This window comes from Diplotaxodon limnothrissa, linkage group LG6 (genome assembly GCF_057381915.1).
Source record: "Diplotaxodon limnothrissa isolate DT_005_m linkage group LG6, D_limnothrissa_male_GT1.1, whole genome shotgun sequence".
Classification (NCBI taxonomy): domain Eukaryota; kingdom Metazoa; phylum Chordata; class Actinopteri; order Cichliformes; family Cichlidae; genus Diplotaxodon; species Diplotaxodon limnothrissa.
This window is the reverse complement of record NC_140601.1, coordinates 19,931,663-19,955,708: the sequence shown is the minus strand read 5'-3', so window position 1 is coordinate 19,955,708 and position 24,046 is coordinate 19,931,663. Positions and strand designations below refer to the sequence as shown.

The following is a 24,046-nucleotide window of genomic DNA, read 5'->3' as shown; positions in this document are numbered from 1 at the left end:
ATGCTCACTAAGGCGGAGAAATGTAAATCTCCAGAGTTCATTGTTCATTCAGATGACCGAGTCGATTGAAAGCAAGTGAACGCATTTAGCTGCCAAAATATAAACAGCCACCGTGAGATAACAGTTAATTTCTAGAATAAACCAAATTCCTAGCTGTCAATTAAAAAAAAAAAAAAAAAAAAGAAGAAGAAATCTTTGAGAATATTTTATGTATATAAATCTCTTTGGTGTGCCTTAAGACGTGTTCCTTAATGTATCTAACAACTTAAGTTTAGAGAAAGAAAAAGGTACACAAATTGTTCTTTTGGCTAAAAATGATTTATTGGACAAGGAAAGATTACAAATCTGATCCCATGGTAAAGCACAATAAAATATTAGCAATACATGACATGGGAGAAAAAAAGTAAATAGATCTCAAAGCAGCAAAGCTACAAACACAACACACACAAAAGCAAAATTAAAATGGAGTGATACGTTTTTCTACAAGTTTAAGAAAGACTGCACTATACGGTAAAAAAAAACAAACAAAAAAAACATAACCGCTGATCTGTTTTTCACAATTTTCTTGACATACTGGACCATTTCAATGTAAAAATACAACCAGTGATAGAAGAGGCAGGTGTCCAACTTCAATGTGAACATGTGAACTGACTTTGAGGACCAAGGCACTCAATTTTTACTTTAAACACTTGTGTACAGTAACATTTGAGCCACTACCACACCTGCGTGTATGCATACAGTAAAGAAGGAACAGCGTTAAGTCGACTCTAGTGAGTTGAGTAACATTTTAAATACTAGGACAAATTGTAACAACTTCTCCTGAATATTTGAGTACTGGTCAACAGTGACTCTTCATCATCATTTGGATGTTTAAAAACAACACTCTTAACCACTGATCAGAACTTACAGTTGTCATGTTAGTAAAGAATATCTTCTTAGTATACTGACCTGTGCTTCTACATTTCATAGTCAGAGGAGAGGTTTAGTTAAATAAAGCACATACAGCTAAAACACAGATAAGACTAAAACCATGACAGAAGCCAGAGTGAGTGAAGTTTGTGATAGAAATGAGTGAGTGGTCCCAAACCTCAGTAGAAACCACCACTGTGTTCCCATGTTTTTTGTCACGTTTTTCCTCCCCCCAGCTGAGACCTGACCTTTAGGCCTTCTCCAGTGACTTGTAGTACTCTTTCAACACGGCCCAGGCTTTGGGCGCCATGAAGCCGTCGGGAGGGTTCTCTCCCTCGCGAGCCATTTTACGCATGCGTGTGCCTGAGATGAAATCGTAATCTTGATGGCTGTAATTAAAAACAAAAAGACAGAGAGTGTGAGAGAGACACACACAAAAAGCAGGGGAGCTTTGAATAACAGATCTACTTCAATCAGTGAAAAGATGCCGAAAAGATGCACGCCCAACAGAGCCAGCTGCTCTTTTACAATCAGTTGGATCAAGGAGCAGGCCAGTTAACATTTCTGCAAACCAAAAATGAAGCTTTTATGACACTCTCTTGTGACACATCCCACCCTGTGAAATTTGACATGATGATTGTTTGCATATGAGAATATATTTATGAATGACATTTCATATGCTGACCATTTCTCACAGCATGACATTCCTGCAAAATCACTCTGTGGCAGGAGAGATAATGTCACACGATCCGGCAAGCACCAGCATGCCATAGCAGTGGTGGCTGGAAAAGGAGGCCAGTGCAGCTGACTGTCAACATGTTGCGCTGTGATTTATGCGCCTGTGTTGTGCTGCTATCTGCCTCACGATAGCTGTTGCTGCAAACCATGACGAAGTGAGAGAATCTGCATTTCTTTAATCCTGGGTTTAAACTGGAAAAAGGCAGCTATGTTGGGGAAGCTTTGCAGAAAATACCAACATATAATCGCAGCTGCTTGATAACAGCAGTAACTGAGAAACGCTGGCTTTTATTTGGAGTCATATTTGTGTCCGCCTGGCCCATTGTGTTCATCGGCTAGACGATCTGATATTTGCAGTTAAGCCAGTTACAGTGAAAACAGTGGTTTTCTACAGTGAAAAAGCTCCATATGAGAGCAGAGAGAATGAATAAAAACAGCTGAAACCAGGAGGAACTGGTGGGACCTCTCTTGACTAGTGTATGGACAAACGCCGTGCGTTCGCGGGGGAAACATTTTGTATTTTATAATCAGATTTGATAGACCCTGTATTTGTGATCATGCAACATTCTTCAATTATTTGATTTTAATTGAAGCATCTTCTGAGTGAACTCACAGACCTCAAATGCATTTCCCACTGTTGCAGGGCAAACTGTGCTTACTGAGGTTCTAGAGCTAGATGCTACATGAACAGTATTAACAGTGTTTCCCCTGAGACCGCCTTGAAGGGAAGCACTGCATAAAACCTGCAAAAAGCCTAAATAAACAGGTATGTCAGTAAGCTGGATATATAAGGAAGTCTGGGTGTTAACCTAACTTGCATGTTTTGGACTTTTAGAGGAAAATGGAGTATCCTGAGAGAACCCACACAGAAAGATCCCAGTCGGCTGGCGGACTTAATTCAGAAACCCTTTTGTTGGTTTGTTCTTCCCATTCAAGAGCAAAAGGTTTAGTTTTTTTTAAAACAACACTGTCAAGAAAACGTTTTATGGTTTATATTATGATTTTGTTATTAGTTTAAAAAAAAATTTTTTATTTCGTTTTGACTTATCTTTTTAATTCAGTCAAGTTTCCAGAGTGCATTTTACTGTTGCAGTTCAGTTTTTATTGTTTAGAAAAAGTTTGGTTTTAGTGTTGTTTTCATTAGTTTCAGCACTAGTTTTAGTTTTTTTTTTAAATAGTTATTGTTGCAGGTTATATGTCAGAGGCAAGATGTACATAAAAACTAACCGTTTTACCTCAATAATTTTATTGGAGTCTTCCAAGTTCACAAAATCATTTTTAATCTTTTTCAGTAGTCAAGTTTTTATTTTTCTTTTAGTTAGCTAAAATGATTTTTTTTTCTCTCCTAGTTTTAGTTTCAATTAACTACAATAACCATGATTTGTGGCACCTTAAAATGACAGTTATTAAACTTTTACGGTTTGCGGTTTAATGCAACCTTGACTGATTCTAATACAGATTTAAATTATTACAATTAAAGAAAAATAGTCTTTGGTCCTGGAATCCAGAGCCTGCTTAAGCATTCCCGTATTTCAGTCCAAAGACTGTTATGCATGTTAGGGTGACTCTAAATTGGCTGTAGGTATGAACACTGACAGACTGACAGCCAGTCCAGGGTGTAGCCCTTCTTTTGCCCGATCACAGTTGGGATAAGCTCGAGTCCCCTCAGGACCCTGAATTGGACGAGCGGTTAAGAAAATGGATGGATAATATAAAATAAGCATCACCACTTTTGGGTAACACACAATACAATCAAACTGTCAGACTCACTGTCTGCACGAAGGAAATGCTTTCTAATATTGAGACTGAATTCTCCTCTCCAAACGTTTTTTTTAAGTATCTTTCACACGTTCTGAGATCCTCTCCTTTATATTTTTATGATTGATGGTTTCTCGCTGCACATTTGAGGTCACATGAAAAGTTCTGAACAGCGCTGTGTGAAGCAGTCAGCCAAAGACAGTCTTCATCTTAGACCAGTGCTAAGTGTAGCCCAGGCTATCCTCATTTATAAATTACTCTGAGGGATAATCAAGACTTTAAACATCTTGTTAGCAGACATTCACACTTATCTGAAGTGGGCTCACATTCAGAGAGGGTCAAAGTTGTGCTATTTAAAACGCTAAATTGTTATCACATGAAAGCGCACATCTTGAGGCTCTGAAACATTAAGAAACAGTGAAAGTAAGGTAAAAGAGCTCCAGGCAAATTCTTCAGAGAACAAGTTATACAGTGTCAAATTAGAAACAGCCTTCCGGTGGTCTGAGCCATTGTGCTTCAGAGAAAGACTGAGGGGTGTTGTGATTAAAATGAGCGCCCATATTAAACCTAAAATGTGGCAAGGGCACCGTGCTTGAAAGAGTAGAAGATCATAAATCTAACTGAGTGACGACTGCAGATTTTAGAAGCTGAGTTGTGTTGAATGTCTGGCATTAGCATTAATATAAAAATGGACAAAATATAAAATATGAGGTAATATTTTGAAAAAAATAAATAAAATAAAGCCCGTTTGCTCGAGGCTTCAGAGAACAGTCAGCAGTATGGTTGCTGGAGGTTCCTGACAGTCATCAGGTAAAAATGCACTGTGTAAACAAATACACAGTGCTACTCCAAAAACCTCCTTGTCCTTGCACTGCTCGCTAACAGTTTGCTGCAGTACCACATAGTTTGCATGGAAGATGCACACGTTTCTGCAAACACCCACCAGCTACTCACTGAGCAGAAAGTGCAATACAAACAGTTCCTTCAAAGTAAAAGTTCCACATTACAGAAAGTGCAATTTTTCTGCAGACAGCGTCAAAGTCTGCAGCAAACTTTGACACGCTATGATGCGTACGGAATTGTTTCCATACATGTTCATTTAACAATATGTGGCAAGTTATTTTTTTCCCTTTGGTTTTTTTCTGTTTAGGTTATAATATAAACTGTCAGATGCTTAAAATAATTCAAGCACACATTCCATTTTAACACAAAACCTCACATTCTATTTATATAATCAGACAACAGAAATTTTCTGTCAAGTAAATGTTTCACATGCAGAGCACCAAGCCAGTGGTGTCACTTCAAAGCCAACGATTGCTTAACGAAATCTGCTGATAACATTTTAAAACAAACTATTTCAAGGAGGCAGCGTACTTCGATTCACAGAAGAACTAGATGTGCCTGATCGGCACTTCACTTTGGACTTTACATCATAAACATGCATCATGGAAAACAAAGGCAATCTTTTGATTAGTGCTGCAATATTTAGTTTTAACGCTGCTGGCTGAACACAACCCAAGTTGCACAACCTGATGGAACAGGCTGCATCAGACTGCAGGAAAGCCAAATAAATTGCATGCAGTGTCCATATACAGACTGTAATTAATGGCAGGTCTCTGTAATTTTGAGCAACATCAAAGCCCGTAGTGTTGCACAAAAGCTTTTAACTGTATACGAATGAAAAACAATTGCTGTTATTCTTGGCTCAGCTTTTTAGGGCACAGAGAGAAGAAGAAAGCAAGAAAGAAAAATGAGGATTTTTTTTTCTGCATACAAGACAGACCTAATGAGTAATTAATTTAAGGAATATAATTTCTGTTTAGGCTGCTCACTCTAATTGACCTAAATGTGAAGTATTACTCTGGACAAAATCTACAAATGTAATTTAATGTGAGTGAGCGCTGCCTGTGAACCATCTCTGTAATAAATTGATTTAAAACAAAGGAAACAAAATGGAAAAGTTTTTTCTTAAATGAAAAACCTTCAACAAAAGTACTCACTTTTTTGGATCATAAAAATCCATTGCCCTTTTGACCTTGTTGTAAGCAGCAACCTTAAATGGAACAATTTCGAGGGTGATGAGGCCCGGAGCCATGGTGAGCACCTTGGCTCCGTGAGTGGGCTCGTACAGGTCCTTTCCTGTGGCAGGGTGAGGCATGCCTGCAGGGTCACGACCAACAATGTAGAAATTGGCCCCGGCCACCATTCGTGCTCTGCAATGCCACTGAACCTGTGGACAGAGAGAACAAAGAAAATGCTATAGCTGTGAAACTAACACTGCTCCACTTGTGTGGGATTTATAAAGACACACAATATGTCTTTATGACAAGTGTGCAAGACTGTACTAAAACACAGCAATCTGGGTAATGAAAGCAGCAACAATGACACTGTTAATAGCTCAATCACACTAGAGTCAAAATAGCACGACAACCTTTCTGCAACTAGGAAAAACTGTTGGTTGCCAGGTGATTCTGGCAACCACAATCCTCCATCGCAAGGTGCGGGACGACTGGTTGGAGGACTGCAACATGTCTCCAAATGGTCTCAATCTGACAGAGACTGACTGCATTCACTCTCATGCAGGCTGATGAAGGTTTGCAAATATCTGCATTTATAAATGCAGACAGACTGCCAACACATTTCAATCCGAGTCAGTCTACACCAGGGGTCAGCAACCTTTAACACCCCAAGACCCGGTTTCCACGCAAAAGAAAACACTGGGAGCCGCAAATATCTTCATTTTAGATGTCAGAAAGTAACACTGTATATACTGTTTTTTACTTTTATGCTTTGTGTGAACAACTAAGGTGTGTTGCTTATGAAATCCTTGAAGTGCTACAGAGAAAGTTACATTTTATCTATGTAATTAACACATTTTGAACTCTTAATGAAATATAGCAAAAGGAAAGACACCCAGCTGAACTAAAATGATCCATGTAGCAAACAAAAAGTGTTGTGAGCCGCCACCCTTATATCGCCTTTGGGCTTTTGGAGCCTTGACCTGACTTTTAAAAAAATAATTGGAAAAAAAGGACTATGCTGCTAAAAGATGAAAAATAGATATTTGCAAAATTCTGCCTAAATATGTATTTTACCTGGTTAATGTGTGTGGCGTGGCTTGGTCTGCAGCGCCGCTGCAGGGGAGGCGACGCACCTGAGCGGCACCTGCAATCAGGCCTTGCCGCCTTAATGTCTGTGCTATCTATGCTGTTGTGTTGGTATGTGTCGGCTGTATGTGTACAGCAACCGTGTGTGAAAAGTGGTCAATAAAGAGATGCTAAAAAGCGTGTTCATGGAAACATCGTCGGGTCTGCCGTGATATGTTTACAATGGGACTTCTGCTCCTGAACCTCTGCGCACAGCGTCTGCAAATCGGGGCTGTACAAGTCACTTTCATCTTTACGCAGGACTGTAAGCTGTCATCTGTGAGGCGTGAGCGGTGTTTGTCTTTAACATAGTTCACGGTGGAGAAGAGCTGCTGACATAATGTAGATCCGAAGATCCATAATTGGCCTACCTGGGGTTGAAAGTCTCGATAAATGCACGGTGTTTCGGCGGGTATATCGGCTTCCGCGAGTGTGACGCTTATTTCAAGCAATGAAAAAATAATAGAATATGATTTTATTTTTATATTTCAATATCACAATAATCTTCCAATTTAGAACTACAAGTTAAAAAAGAACATAAATAAAATAAAATACACTTCAGCTAAATACTTCTAATTTATTTTCCCAAACCACACGGAGCCGCACAATAAGGACTAAAGGTTGCCGACCCCTGGTTTACACCAATAAGCACAACTCGACTCTCTTTGCTCTCGGGTGCTCAACTCAACTAGCTGCAGATTTTGATTATATTCTCATACAAAAGCAATGCTGCAGAGCACCATTTGGAGGAATTTCTAAATTATCATTTCAGAACTGTGAGGTTCTGGATTGACTCTGAACGTATCAAATGTCTGTGTATGTAGACAGCAACAATTGGTTGTTTTCACTGATTTATCATGCTTAATTGGTATATTATTATCACAAACAGATTGCATGTAATTGCCAACTTGACCCCATTCCCTAACTCACTGCACTGAAAGCAGACTGAGTGCAACACATTTTATTGCTGCCTTGATGCACCACAGTTACTTTGAAGGCAGCAACTGACTGCAAGTGATCACAAACCTGGTCCTTGTCTTCAAAGCAACCATTTCAAAGGTGATGGAACTGCACGTTTATTGCACACGGTCACATTAACTTTGGTTGTTGCTTTTCTCCTACGCTGTTGCTGTTTTTCATTATCAATAACATCAGAAACTGGACTTTTTGCCTTGAAAATTACTATTACTACTGCCATTAGGTTTCTACATGTTCTACATGATTTTTAGATAAGACTGAGGTAACAGCAAGCCTTTAATGGGCTAAAGAATACTTTGAAAATTGTATTAATGAAGAGGAGGTTCTACATCTCTGTGGAAAACCAAGTCAGAAAAACTATACTCAGGTTGCGACCGTGCATAGTTTTCAAAAATCTCCCTTTCAGAATTAGAAACTGATTAAATTCGCAGGCTGAGATCCACCATCCTGCAATCTGCTCTCAATAATTTGTAACATATCTTTCTGATTATCATAAATGAGTGATTAAAAGATTCTCAGCTACAATCATTCACACACAGAGGTTTGTGTATGGCATGAAAACGTTAAACAGAGCGCCTCAAGACAACTGTAAATTTCCTTTCCTGCCATTTTTCACTCTCAGAAATTTGCAAAGAAATCATGCGACAGCCCACTTCCTTTTCTGCCTGTTGTTATTATTCAGAGCTGCAGCCACGCTTTTGTTCTCTATCACGTTTGAAGCGAACCTGATGCCTTGTTTGAAGAAACCTCAAACATTCTTGATAATCATTACCTCAGTTGGCCCTGCATACATCATGGGTGAGGGAAAAATGGCAACAATGGTAGATTCTGGATTCAGAACGCCCTCCTCCAGCACAGCAGCATGCTGCTTCATTCTCCAAGGCAGTGGCACGTCATCATCTTTGGTCCAACCTCCTAGTGGGTGGAGCAGCAGAACAGGCCGACGGTAGCCTCGCTCGATCAGACGCTTGTGGGTGTCCTGCATCAGGAGAGCATGCCCGTTGTGGACAGGGTTACGCAGCTGAAAGGCAAATACAGCATCTAGACAGAGAAAAAGGAGGAAACAAGTTTGTCAAACGGCAACCAAACACATCTGCAAAGCAAAAGCAAAGCAAACAAAAGAAAATCATCTACACACAGAAATCATCTAGCTGCTTCATGCACATGAACCACATACAGTCTGTGTATTATTGATGAAGTGTTGAATAACACTGTAGTCTTTTCTCTTGGGACCTTCCTACTGTGATGCTGTTATTTATTTACCAAATAAACAAGTGAGTGGACTGAAGGCACCAGACTGCTTAAAGTTTTCCTCTTGTTTTAAAAGAGAAGGAAGGTAGCTGTTTATAAATACTGGGGCATTACCATCACTCTCCCTGGTTCAGAATGTCATCACTGGGTTAATTTAGCTCTGACAGAAAATAAACAAACAGATATTGTTCCAATACCTGCATTCATTTCTTTGAACTTCTGTTTGAGCTCAGTGGGTGTCAGTCGGTATTGGTCGAGACCGTCATTCCAACAGATCTTGTCCAGAACCTGCAGGTCACCACCGACCAGCCAGTCCCCGCTTTCCATCACCATCTGAAATAGGAGCCACAGTGATCGTGACGGTGAACGCAACACAAACATAAACCAGATTTAAGACACCGCTCTTTAAAAGTCTCACTCTGTTGGAACCACTCCAGGGTGAATTCAAATAAACCCCTCAGTTATTACCCAGTTGCAAAAGGACAAAATGAAATAAATCAAAGTCTTGGTGAGTTGTTAAACAGCCAACAAAACTCTGCTGTGCTTTCCCCTCAGCATTTGTTAATTTCAATAACAGACAAAATCAGATTGCATTCCGCAACGAAACCTGGGGATGAGCTCATGACCACAGCGCAGAGAAATTTTCCCCTCGTGAGATTCATCCAACAATGTCACCAAAGTGCTCAGGAAGGATCCAGGCAAAGGCTGCTATTGTTTCAGGCAATATCTTCCACCTGCTTCCTGTGGCACTTTTGAGACTGTAGCTAGAGTTACTGAAAGCACTGGCCTGCACATTGTTAATGTGATACAAAGTGACAAATTTCAGACCAAGCAGCAAACGCATCACAGCTCCAGCATTTAGACTGTGAACTGAAATAAGACCAAAAATAAAAATGAAAACAATAAGTGGACAAAAAAAAAACCTGTCTGTCATTATTTTGTTGACATGTAATTTATCATCTGAGTACGCTTTGATATCCATACTTTACAAACACACTGATTCCAGTTTGAGCTGGCAAGCTATATAGAGAAATCTGAATCTTGTCAGCAGAGGAGTGTCTACGTGATGCGATCAATAACCACCTGCCCTCAAGTGCTCCAGCTTGTCTGCTGCTCACCCGATAAAAGTCACGACATACGCTTTACAGCACTGATAGCACTGAACAATAGGATAGGCAAATCACCACAGATTTTGCCAACATAAGTCAACAGAAAACAAAACGTCTACAAGGCTGTATGAAAGCAGGAGGTCTAAATCTGCGATGTTTACCCATTATAATTTCTCTATGACTTCATTTGTAAAAGGGGGCCCTAGCCAAATAAGCCACACCATAGCTTCCAGTGCCGTGGATTTCATGTCTGAGTGACAGACAGGCAAACAGGAAGCGTGTGGATTAACAACATGTTCCGTGGAGCAGAAAAGAGCCTGGATCAGAACGTCGTAGTCATGAATGAAGGAGTGTGCTGACAGATTGGTTCTGGTGTTGGGAGTTAAACATTCACTCGTGTATACATACATACATTCTAATGAGTGAGAGCTTAATTAGAGCAGGCTGAACACATGATAAGTTAAAGTGGATAAAGAACGACGGTTCGGGAAACACAGAGCATGTGGCATGTGCCTAAATCCAGAAATGAGACATCAGGTGTTGACACTAAGGAGTCACGGCATCAATTCATGAAGCCTGCAGCTTCTAATACATCTTAAAACACATTACCATGCCAGACTCCATTATGAATAAAGTGAAAGAAGGAAATCTTTGAAAATTAAAAAAAGAAAACTGCCAATAGTGGTGCGATATTAAGAGAGCTGTTAAGCCAGAGGTTAAAAGTAAGTCTGACCCAAGAGTGCAAAATCACTAGACACCACAAAGACTATTAATTTTGACTTAAACCTTTGCCAATAAGCAGACTGCACTAATCCACAAAACAGCCACTTTTAAAAGTTTACTAAGGTGAAATTAAAAACAAACTGTGTCACCAACACCAAAAATTTCTGCTGCTTTCCATCAACCCATTGACACTTTAAGCCAGATCATTTCAGGACATTAGCACACCAGAGCGTCTACCTGAGCCCCACAGCGCTTGATAAGAGACACATGGAAACAATTCCTCGATCTACTTGGAGATGGGCTGGGTGAGCAAAAAGGTGGAAGCTGGCAAATGAGCAGTACAATCTCAAACACATTTAGTTGAAGGCTGAGCAAGAGACTCTGGATCCAACTATAACACCTGCAATATGAGGGTGTACCAAAAAGATCAAGTGATTACACTGGGCGTCCTGACAGACTGAGAAAAACTCCACTCCTCCGCCTATTCAGTCTTTCCATAAGCAATGCGCAAAGGCCAGCTGGGATCTGTGTTCTATCAGTGCCGAATCCAGGGAGGCAGTTTGCTTTCACATGCAGCATGTTTATCACACAGTACTCTGAGACAGACAGTCTGGAGCTCTGCAGATGGTCTTCAGTAGTTTCGCCAAGGCTCAGCTTCTATACCATTTCTAACATACTAGCCCATATTGTAAATTCAATCTTCCCAGCAGGAGAGAATTCATTTAAAAAAAATGTTTAAAAAGCCTGAACAGCCAAGGAATGATCTTTGCATTTGTGCCTTTTTTTTTTTTTTTTATAAAACATGTACTAAATGTTATGTGTATGCATTTAATAGTTGAGTGGTTCATGGGGTGTGAAATAGTTCTGGATTGAATTATGAAAGTCTCTTCATCTCTAATATGAATAGTTACACACTAAAACTTACAGGATGGTTAGCCTACTGTAGAGCTCTCAGTCAGAATGCCTAGATTTTGCAGCCTATCATTCAATCCAGACGGACAGGCTAAAAAAAAAAAAAAAAAAAAGACTGCACGCTAATCTGAGCTCTGTTTTTGTTTGTTGATGGGATATTACTTTTGGCTGTGAGATAAGAAACTGTGGAAGTCAAGTGAACAGGGTGTGTATCCCACATTGTTCAGGCTACCCCTGCTGGAGAGCAAGTGCTAGCTGTCTATGGATATTTGGCTTATGTCTTCTTAAAACAAACCGAGGTCACCCTTGCTTTTTCTTGAAAGTGATGCCATCCCTTAGCTAAAGCACCTGGTAGTGACAACCCAAGCTTCATGGGGTAGCCTTTTTTCTTTTGACTGTGTGCAATATGAGGATACCTGCACGAATAGTACAGGTGCAGTCTATTGGCACAGGCCCTGGAAAATATCAACAGTTTTACAAATAGTGAATGCATTTACCGTGTGTATATTACACTATTTCACTTCCAAGGAAACAGTGTTGAGTGCCTGACGATGGAAGAAACTGAAGTTCCACAATAAATTTTGAGAACTGCTATAAACATCAAGAAGTAAATCGAATTAATCCTGGCTGCTATTGGAGGTGCGTTTCACCTGTCTCCACTGGCATTTATGAGACAGCCCCTGGACTTACTGACTGGGCTGTGCGATGCTGATGTGATACAAAGAGACAATTTTCTACAGACTAAGCAGCAAACACAGCAAAGCTCCCGTGCCGAGACAGAAAGAACCAAAACAGAAAGGCCACAAATGAAAAGCTGAAAATGACAAAGAGAAAACCATGTTGCTTATTTTGTTGATATGTAATTTATCATGTGAATATGCTTTGATATCCATACTTTGCAAACACCCTGATTTCAATTTGGTCTGGCAAACCATACATACAAATCTGAATGTTGTCAGCAGCACGGGTGTCTACGTGAGGCGATCAATAACCACTTGGCTCTGTTATAAGATGTTTTCAGGATCATGTTGTGATTTGTTTTCCACACTCTAATTACTCCAACCTGTCCACTGCTGACCCGATAAGAGTCACGAATGATGCTTAACAGCCTTATTCTCTGGAGAGATCAACAGCATAGGAATGTCTGTATTGATTTTCCTAACAAAAGTGAATGGAAAACATGATGTCAATGTGGATAAATCAAAGGAGGGGGCCAACATATACATACGTATCCACTCTGTTTAACCCTCTTAACTGCCCCATAATTTCACATGTGAACACAGAGTTAGCCAAATAAACAGCCACTACAACACCACAATTCAAATGAATTCTAGACATTGCCAATATCCCGCCCTGCTTCACTGAGCAAAAACTGGAAGGTTGAATGCACCACTCCTCACAGGCACTGACCTTGATGTAAGGGTGGTCCTTGCAGGTGGTTCCCCACTGCCGAGCACAGCGCTCTTCTTTTCGATGTTCGTAAAACTCGGGATTACGAAGGATGGCCACTCGCCTACCCTCGTAGACCAGGGCCATAGCTGTCGCGCCATCCAAACGCTCTTTATCTGAAGTTGACACTGGCAGCACGATAGGCACAGAGAGGTTGATCACGCCACCTATGGGGTGAAAAATGCTGATTCATGGAAAAAGAAAGAATCCACAATCTGAAATAGCCTGAAAACATTTCAGATCATTTTTCTCGTCAAGGAGTTCAAGTGTGTCCTGGTCAACTGAATTATTGATGAAGCTATCAGTGTTAATAGTTTCCCGAGGGAGTTTTTCAGTAATTACAGGTGTTGTAGAAACCTTGTAAATGACTGATTTTACTTTGGGTTTTTGATAAATTTGGAACAAAAATTCTAAAAATAGTTTTAAATTGCCAGAAATGTAAATTGTATCTGCTTTAAAAATTTTTGAAAAGTCCAAAGACACTAAGATTAGGCAACACACAAAAGGCTGGTTAAAATGCCCAGAGACTGGGAATGTGCAACAAAATATCCCGACCATTCTTGTAAAGTATAACGTTGTACGGCTTCAGGCTAAATGTGGAATATATGTTTCAACCACTGAATACAGTGAATCTTCAAGGCTGCAATTTAAGAAGCTGGAGAATAAATATCCTTACTCTACACTCTACACTGAGTGAGACCCTCTCTCACTCATGAGTTAATCCGCAGTCTTTTGCAGCATTTATTTCACCATGCACGTTGATGAAAATATTGAGACCAGCACGTTTTTCACAGATCAGCTAAAAAATATAAAATAAAATAAAAATATAAATTAAAAAAAAAATGTGTAACTGTGACTGCTGCTAGCCCCAACTCTCCCTGGACCTTCCTTTGGTCCCCTCTGTCACAAAGTAGAGCTTACAGATGGTTCCAATAAAATGCACACACAAGCCTGCCAAATGTCCAAACGAGGGAGACACAAAATGAATATATTGGGGTTTCTGTTTTGTCAACTACTTGATTAGCAGAACTTTCAGTTCTATGCTTCCTGACCAGTTTTAGCATAAATTGTGTGTAATCAATCCTCCAACTGTCAAACCTCTGGAACATGGTGACAATGGGAAATGGCTGTGTGTAGTGTTGATCAATGCACAAGCTTTGTCCTCCACATTCCAGTCCTCAGGACTAACAGCAAAGTGACTCATAACTTCTAATCTATACACAAACTTATACAGCATGCTTAAAATATGTGTAAAATATGAATATTGTGAGCATGCATAAATACATTTACTATCCACTTCATTACATACGCCTTGCTAGTACTGTTTTGGATCCCCTTTGCCTTTAGAACTGCCCTAATTCTTCGTGGCACAGATTTAACAAGGTGATGGAAACATTCCTCAAAGATTTTGTTGACATGATAACATCACGCCGTTGCTGCAGATTTGTCGGCTGCACATCCATGATGCAAACTTCCTGTTCCACCTCATCCCAAAGATTTAGATTGAGATCTGGTGACTGCCGAGGACATTTGAGTAGTGATCTCACTGCCATGTTCAAGAAACCAGTTTGACTGGTCATAACAGGATGGTCAGCAACAACATTCAGGCTGTGGTGTTTGAATGATGCTCAGTTGTTACAAAGGGACCTAAAGTGTGCCAAGAAAACATCCCTCAGACCATTACAAACACCACCACCATTATGAACTGATGAGTAGACACTTTCATGTTGTTTATACAAAATTCTGAGCACATCTGCTTCAGGTTTCCACATTCAGAGATGCTCTTCTGCACACTTTGGTTGTAATGAGTAATTATTTAAATTACTGGTTCCCTCCCATCAGCTTCTGAGAGAACTGCCACTCACTGGATATTTTCTCTATTTCAGTTCAAACAGAAAGCTATTTTCTGTTTTAGGTAATTATTGTGTCAGCATTAAACTCCACCTAATGCCCAGCCGCATGTTTAATGAGTTTCCTGTGAATATATAATAATCTTACCATCCAATAGGCAGTCAAAATGAAGACATTGCAAAAACTCTCTCTCTCTCATGAAACCATTGAGAGGAGTGGCCCAGCCTTCAGCCAGCACCTGTACCCACTGCATGTCCACCTGAGGATTAAACAGTCACATACATAAGAGAAAAGGTAAATCTATCAGAGGATACTCGGATAACAAAACGATTATCATTTAGCTTTACTTATTAAAACGCTTTGTGATATTGAGATATTCACCTTCCCAATCTGTACAGCAGGAAGTGTCTCTGCATCAGCTTTGGCCAGATCCAGTTTGTTCTCTTGAACGTACAGCTCTTTCACTTCATACGAAGCATCGACAGGAACTATATCCTGCAAAGTTTAAAATCAGGATATCAAATTAATAGGTATAAAGAAATTATTCCAAAACATCACACATAATGAAGATGCTGGTAAAGGAATTTGTGCATGCATGCATGCATATATATATATATATATATATATATATATATATATATATATATGAAACAAAGTGGAGATGCATTAGCATCAACATCCACACAAATGTGATACTTTCCTGCCATCTAGTGGCTCACAGAAAAACAACAGCACTGTAATGCATTAAGTCTGAACTTATAGGCTCCAGCTTAACCTGTGATGGTGGTGTAAAAGATGAGGGAGCTAATTGGTAGAAGAAAAATAGCATCAGCACCAGATATTTCCTCTCCTCACCCTCTCCTGAAGAAGGTCAACAAGCTGCTGTATGCACTCATTCACGTTGCAGGAGTCGGTCTTCAGCACCAGCTCTGGTGCCTCTGGCTTCTCATACTCCGAGTCAATGCCAGTAAAACCTGATTACCAAAAAGAAAAAAAAAAAAAAGCACAATCTGAGCTCTGTTTTGTTTTTAAATAAAATATATTTACACCTAAGCAGCAGGTTATTTTTTCCTATTTTTATATTTTTATATGTTTGAGATGAACACAATATGAAATACAGAGCTCCAATTTAAAATTCATACTATTAAACACATCTGTGTGATAGTTTAGTTGTCAAACAGATCGATTAACCTGATAAGCTGAATCAGATCGTTTCTTATTTCAGTACAAACAAAATGCAAAAGCAAGGAAATGAGGTAGATTGAACATATTTCACAAGCAGTAGTCAGACTGTTGAAATATGTTGCATGCTTGCTTGCCTCCTGACCTAAAGAATAGTTGAGAGCACATTTTGAGCCAACATTTTAGCTCTAAAAAGGTACATGCATGAAGTGTTTCACACCAACCATACACATAACATACAATCATACAGGCAGGTAAAAAATACAGAAATGTAATATATAAATTCAAAAATTTATATCACTCAGTTAACATAAACCTCGTGAGCTACAAAAACAAGATAAACGAGTGAGCGCAAAGCTCACGCTTGGTGCAGAACTTACTTTTAAAGGAACAGTATTGTATTTTCTAAACATGTATTCTTTGTTCATTTTAAATATACTTTAAGAATTTTGTGGCGCAGTAAAACTCTGTAAAGAGTAGCATGCTAGATGTTTACTGTAAACATGTAAGTGTAGATCATAGATAATAGGTAATGATTTGTAAATAACTGGACATTAATAAGTTGAGCTTATAATAAGATGTTATACTACATTATGATATTTTATATTTTATACATTTTGGAGGTCAACTTGAAAGAAAGCCTGGTGTAAAATGTAAAAGTGAGACCAGAGGCCAAATGTGACATGATATTTGGGTGCAAATTATAATGTTATAATTACAATTCCCATATATCATTCCCTACATGCCAGTCTGTTGTCAATACAAACAATGAGAGTAAGAAACATAGTTTTCATAAATAGCTCTTTATACTATTATCATTTTGACCTTGAAGGAGAGGTCAGAGGTCAAATGTGACATGATTATTTAAATCTTTATATGGTACTTTCTGTATGTCGACAATACCAGCCACACTTGTAAGACACACAGTTTCTAAGTTATAAGTCTTTTTAAAATGTTTTCTACCAATTAATCATTAAGTGGACCTTAACTTGAATTCATTTGAATTTAATTTACCAAAATTTATTGGACTCTTGACATGACGCAGCTCTACATCTGTACAAAGTTTTTTCTGAATTCATCCAAAATATTTCAGTGCCCATGTTTGCAGACAGAAATACACATATGCAAACGCAACCAAAAAAAAAAAAAAAAAACTTCCTTGGAAGTAATCATACTGTACCTGTTATCTCCCCTGCTCTTGCTCTCTTGTAAAGCCCCTTCACATCCCTCTGCTCACATACGTCCAGTGGGGCATCCACAAACACCTCAAAGAAAGGTAGCCCAGCAGCCTCATGGATCTTTCTGGCATTGAGGCGATCCTGATGGATGATAATAACATACAAAACTATGTATAAATAGGAAAGACAAAAAGTGAGAGCAAAACTTAGCTTGGTGTACTGATGATGGTGACAAATTAAGAGCCTAATTTACTGAAATACCACTGAGATCTAGGCACACTTCTCATTGTCATCATCTCTTTGTCTCATTCAGCTAACGCAGGGGTGCTCAATACGTCGATCGCGATCGACCAGTCGATCGCAAAGGTAGTATTGGTAGATCGCATGGCATTAAAAAAATAGATGCCAGCCTATCATCCATCCCGTCACTTGATTGATACAGGGAAGCCAGTCAGATGACAGCAGATTTTTTCTGACGCTTAGGTCGCTGCGCATGCGCAAACAGCGGCGCGAAGTGTAGTAAAACTGACAAGCTAGTCAGCGAGTTAACTCCAATTTTTAGCTCTCGGTTTTTTCTCTTAAACCTGGCCGTCAGCAGCTACTGTCCGGACTATGCATCCCTGGCTGATTCAATTCAGTGCAAGTCATCAGAGTAAACTCAGGTAATGACAAAAAATTTACATAGTTAATTGTGTTGTGAAATATTGGATATTGCGGTTATGCATGTATATACATTGTAGATATAAAGAATCCTCAATATATTTATAAATAAGTATATGTTTTGGATTTTTGTAGTGGGTAGATCATTTTGACTTGGTCATTTTATAAGTAGCTCACATGCGGAAAAAGTGTGAGCACCCCTGAGCTAACGCCTTCTTTGAGGAGCTACTCACCCTGCTGTAGGGAGAGATGAAACTGGCGATGCAGACGAGCCCTGCATCAGCAAAAAGCCGGGCCACTTCAGCAATACGTCTAATGTTCTCTTCACGGTCCTCTGGGCTGAACCCCAGGTTTTTGTTAAGCCCCTGACGGATGTTGTCCCCATCAAGTGTGTAGCAAGGGATACCATGACACACAAGGTACTCCTCCAGAGCCATGCTCACTGTGGTCTTCCCTGCACCAGACAAACCTTTACACAGAAGAAAAACAAAGGGTTAAACTAAGAAAACAATGACATCTTCATTAAGTCCAACTTAAAATCTCTACAAATAACATCTTTCAGCCTACCAGTCAGCCAAACAGTGCATCCTCTAAAGCCTCCTCTTGTGCCCACAACCTGCCCACGCTTGTTTCGGCTTACATGATGAGCTTGATAGGTGACATTAGTTGCCCGTTGCATTCCCTGAAATAATACAGATTTAATGTAAAGTCAGTGGAGTGAATACAAATTTTAAAGAAAAACTATTATTTGAATTATTTTCAACACCTTAGATTATGGGATAGGTTAATTGGAAAATCCAAATTGCCATTAGGTGTGAATGTGCGAATGAATGTGAGTGTGAATGGTTGTCTGTCCCTGTGTGTTGGCCCTGCGACAAACTGGCGACCTGTCCAGGGTGTACCCCGCCTCTCGCCCTATGACAGCTGGGATAGGCTCCAGCGCCCCCCGCGACCCTGAAAAGGATAAGCGGAAGCGAATGGATGGCTGGATGGACCTTAGATTATGTCTTAGGCAACATCATTAGAAGACATAGCATAAATTTTCACTGCTATGCAGATGACACCCAGCTCGATCTGTCCATGAAGCCAGATAACACACACCAATTAGTTAAACTGCAGGAATGTCTTAAAGACATAAAGACCTGGATGGCCGCTAACTTTTTGCTTCTTAATTCAGATAAAACTGAGGTTATTGTACTCGGCCCTGAAAATCTTAAAAATATAGTGTCTAACCAGATTCTTACTCTGGATGGCATTACCTTGGCCTCCAGTAACACTGTGAGGAACCTTGGAGTCATTTTTGACCAGGACATGTCCTTCAATGCACATATTAAACAAATATGTAAGACTGCTTTCTTCCATTTGCGCAACATCTCTAAAGTTAGAAATATCCTGTCTCAGAGCGACGCTGAAAAACTAGTTCATGCATTTATTAGGGCTGAACGATTATGGAAAATAATCTAATTGCGATTTTTTGCCCCAATATTGCGATTGCGATGCGATATGCGATTATTTTTTAAGGTCTTTGTCTTCTGTATTATTAAACAAAGACAAGCAATACATCATATAGTATGGCCAATACTATATTACATTAATTTTAAACTGTTCTTTCCTGGAAGACAGACCTCTGTTATGATGACATGAGGTGATGCATGAATTGATGACTGACATTTTTATTTAACTTCTTCAATCACAACAGTATATTTGAACATACACAATAGTTTATTTTTAGCTTACAAACATCTGAGCATAAAGTGCTGACAAGGAACCCTGGTGTAAACATTAAAATGAAAGTCAGTACAATGTGCAGATTGCAGAAATATACATAAACAAAATCAGTGGCTTTACCACACTCAGTTTTTCGACATCTGTGAACTACTAGACAGTCATTCAATTAAAAAATAATATTAAATAAATAAAAAATACACACATCTTACTGATCTCTGCAGTCAGTAACATTACACATAAAGTGCAAACATAATAGCAATTGTATAAACACACACACAAACACGCCTTTAAAATTTAAAGGCGTGAAATTGGACGGTCTAGCCTTCTGAATCAGAAGGCTAGTTCTGATTAGCGTCACCGCTGTCTCGGTGGAGTTTATTAAACTCGGCCGTCTGCTTCTTGCTATCTAAAATATAACCAGACACTGGCGTAAATTCTCGACTGTCTCATACTTCTGTTTAATAAGTTTTCTGTTTGACGTTTAGTCAGCTGTGTGAAAACCAAGGAGGAACCCACCCGGGGGATTAATAAAGTTTTATTTTATCTAATCTAATAACTTTAATCTCAGCCAAACCGATTTACTCACGAACAAACAAAACACTGAAAAAAGCCCAACAATAACATTTTTAGGTTGTCTAAGTGACTTATATATTACGTTTAACCCGAGCAGCGAAACTCCGCGGTGATCTGAAAATGATGTGCCGGGAGTTGTGCCGTTCTCGGCCGCATCAGTAACCCTCGAGCTCCCGGCTAGCTGTCGAGCTGGTGGGTAGCAGACGCCTCTGAAAACGTCGAAGCACTTTTGCAAATATGGGATATCTTGATAAACCGAGCAGATATTTGATGTTTACACAACTACTTTCTCGCCTGAAAATATTTTAAAAGTTTATTTTGTGACCCAGAAAGATTAGTATGAGTAATTTTAAAACTTAGTAGCGGCCGCCATTGCTGGAAACTGGAGTTTGGCTGGGCCGCGCTATGAATTCTGGGATATGGTAGTAATTTAGACAGCCTTCGGCGCGTCGCTGTGACGTAATCGGTCTACAAATGCGGCCTCAGGAGGATGCAGCCCATGAATTTGGACATGTCCAGAGTATAATCGCAGCCTTTGCGGTTAGAAAATTGCACTTGATCATGTCGCGATATTATCGCAAATGCGATATATCGTTCAGCCCTAGCATTTATTACTTCCAGGCTGGACTACTGTAATTCATTATTATCAGGATGTCCTAAAAACTCACTGAAAAGCCTTCAGCTAATCCAAAATGCTGCAGCAAGAGTCCTGACAGGGACTAGAAAGAGAGAGCAGATTTCTCCTGTTTTGGCTTCCCTTCATTGGCTTCCTGTTAAATCCAGAATTGAATTCAAAATCCTGCTCCTCACATACAAGGTCTTAAATAATCAAGCCCCATCTTATCTTAATGACCTTGTAGTACCATATCACCCTATTAGAGCACTTCGCTCTCGCTCTGCAGAACTACTTGTTGTTCCTAGAGTATTTAAAAGTAGAATGGGAGGCAGAGCCTTCAGTTTTCAGGCCCCTCTTGTGTGGAACCAGCTTCCAGTTTGGATTCGGGAGACAGACACTATCTCTACTTTCAAGATTAGGCTTAAAACTTTCCTTTTTGCTAAAGCATATAGTTAGGCCTTAGTTATGCTGCAATAGACGTAGGCTGCCGGGGATTCCCATGATGCATTGAGTTTTTCCTTTCCAGCCACCTTTCTCACTCACTATGTGTTAACAGACCTCTCTGCATTGAATCATATCTGTTATTAATCTCTGTCTCTCTTCCACAGCATGTCTTTTATCCTGTCTTCCTTCTCTCACCCCAACCGGTCGCAGCAGATGGCCGCCCCTCCCTGAGCCTGGTTCTGCTGGAGGTTTCTTCCTGTTAAAAGGGAGTTTTTCCTTCCCACTGTCGCCAAAGTGCTTGCTCATAGGGGGTCATATGATTGTTGGGTTTTTCTCTGTATCTATGAAGCGCCTTGAGGCGACTTTTGTTGTGATTTGGCGCTATATAAATAAAATTGAATTGAACTGCAGAGCAGGAGGTAAGGATGATTTACATTATTAATCAATGCAAAAACTTTCCTAATTTACTAAAAACGGTGTGGTCTCAGAATCTCATCTCTGCTTTTCGTGGATGATGTGGTTCTGTTGGCTTCATCGGGTGACTGTTCTTGTTTATCCATTATTATTGTTGCCACATGTTAAGCTGCAGCTACAGGATACACACTGCTAGTACCATGCTGTGACAGCGCTGCAACAGTGTGTGACATTCAAACCAGATAAACCTGCGACACACCTCCACCTCGCTTCATTTTGTCCACATTTCCTCTCAAAACTTCTTATTTCATCTTGAATACATCAGAAATTTTTAAAGATGAAATATTCATGCTGCAATTCATTTCCCGGGTTGTCAATCAATCCAGTCCTTTTCAGCCACTTCAAATATCTCTACACGACTGTGGCATTTTATACTTGTTGCAATTTCTGCTGCCCTTTTGGCTAGAAAGAAAGGTGTTAAGATTGTTCTTTCTGGCTCAAAATAACTTTATAGCATTGATGTTTGAGACATGTTTGACAGATTATAAATTATTTGCAGATTACAGATGACAGATTATTTAGGCAATTATTTAACAATTCAGAAGCTTTAATAGAAAATTTCGGGTTGTTGTGTTTTTTTGAAATTACATTGTGTGTTCAAATGTGGAAGACGGTGATGAATGACAATACTGTGCTGCAGCGTTATGTAGCAGAGAAATTACACAAAGAAGCACAGCACAGTCTGCCTGTACCACCAAGGTAATGTTATCACACCTGGAAATGCTGTAACTCAAATCAGTCAAAGCCCCTGCATTCATTACCGGGGGTGGTAGCAGCTGATTCGTGATTACTTTTATTACCCAAAGCTTTACTCGTAAGACTAGCTTTAGCTTGCAACTAACGTGTGACAAAAGTGTCGCTAACTAGCTTACTGAGCCTGTTAGGCAGTTAGCTCAGAAGAAGCAACTTGTTTGTGGATGTGGACGGATATAATGAAACGGTGCGTTGAATTAACACATCTTGGGAGAGAGAAAAAAAACTCACCCAGCTTTCAGCAGTGTTGGTTAGCTTCTGTTTCTTGTTCGAGTTGCCGAGAGTCTCCATGCCTGGCAGCAGTCAGCAGCTAATTCAAACGGTACCTATTTAGAAAAACAACCAAAAAAAAAAAGCAAATACAACACCTAACCCGGTTTATTTACTTGTAGAGGTATCTGTTCGTGGGTCAGGTGCGTCTAGCGGATGGAGGAGACCGGAGCTGAGCAGCCTATCTAGCACAACAACCGGGAAGAGGTATTTTTCCAAGCTGCCACGTCACCATCGAAGAAGTGACGCGTTTCCTCCGTCTTTGGTTGGTTCCAGAAAAACTGACCTGGTGTCAGTTCTGCTTCGGCATCGTCTCCTTTCGCGCAATAGCTGACTCGGAGACGTAACTGATCCGCAACCTGCAAGTGTGAAAATACATTAAAAAAAAAAACAATGTAAAAATAAATAAATAAAAGTAAATAGATGTTTTCGAGGAGTCATTTCAAATATTTATGTTTAAAAAAATAAAATAAAATCTGTAGGTTATTATTACCAACCTGGTCATGTGTGTAATTATACAAATAACAGCGCTGGCAACTGGAAAAAAACAGGGGTTTGTAATTAAAAAGGTAAACTTAATAAAAATAGAACAGCTATTTGCAGTTGCAATCAGCTACAGGGTGGTGCGTACGCTGATTATAGGACTGCTGGTGTGATTTGAAGGGGATGCTGGGCAGGAAGCTGCTTACTGAGGCTGAATCAGTGTGAGAAATACGCGCAGCATCAGGGAGGAGCGCTCCCTCAAAAGCGAGCGGCTCTGTGGCGTAATGTAACAGACCAGACCGAGAGGAGCGGCGAGCAGACAGCAACGGGGATTTAAGGAACTGCAACTCCGGGAAGAGGCCCGAGCAAGGCAGGTATGATGCTATGAACTGTGCAACATGTGAATCTAAATACAGAGAGATCGCATTCTCATCGTTAGCCTATATGCTGGCTTAGATGTGTTTAAAAGGCTACAGTAATTGTGATGTTAACAAGCTATGTGGTGTTGGAATAAATGAATATTGCTTTAGTGATGACATTTAACTTTTCCCCCTTTTCTTGTTTACAGCTTTAGAAATGTACTGTAAGTATGACTCCTAGTAAACGTACGTGGACTGTCTCTGATGTTGTATATAGTATAGGTTTCATTTATTTGCATATATTGATGCAAAAAGTTATTTTCCGTAGATCGTTTTGCATGAGCTGGAAGGCTCCGCTTTTATATGACGATGAAACATCAGGTGACATAGGCTGCAGTGAAAAAACCAAGTCCACACAATGCAAATTAGGCGGCCTATTTTTGAAGTATACAAAGTAGTTTTGGCCTCCTTGCACCCTTGGCCTTGCTTTAATTCTATTTTT

At 39.8% G+C, this 24,046-nt stretch overlaps 1 protein-coding gene across 1 annotated transcript; it reads right to left on the bottom strand.

The window, feature by feature from the left end:
- Positions 1 to 939: 939 nt before the first annotated feature.
- On the bottom strand, positions 940 to 22,896 carry papss1 (3'-phosphoadenosine 5'-phosphosulfate synthase 1). Its single transcript, XM_085355848.1, has 12 exons — positions 22,664 to 22,896; positions 18,412 to 18,526; positions 18,078 to 18,313; positions 17,187 to 17,325; positions 15,680 to 15,798; positions 15,206 to 15,319; positions 14,972 to 15,083; positions 12,935 to 13,140; positions 8,978 to 9,113; positions 8,302 to 8,570; positions 5,406 to 5,635; positions 940 to 1,298 (listed from the first exon to the last, which is right to left on the bottom strand). Exons 1-12 carry the CDS (start codon positions 22,721 to 22,723, stop codon positions 1,160 to 1,162), a joined length of 1,875 nt encoding a protein of 624 aa, XP_085211974.1. The 5' UTR covers positions 22,724 to 22,896; the 3' UTR covers positions 940 to 1,159.
- Between the last annotated feature and the right edge of the window lie 1,150 nt (positions 22,897 to 24,046).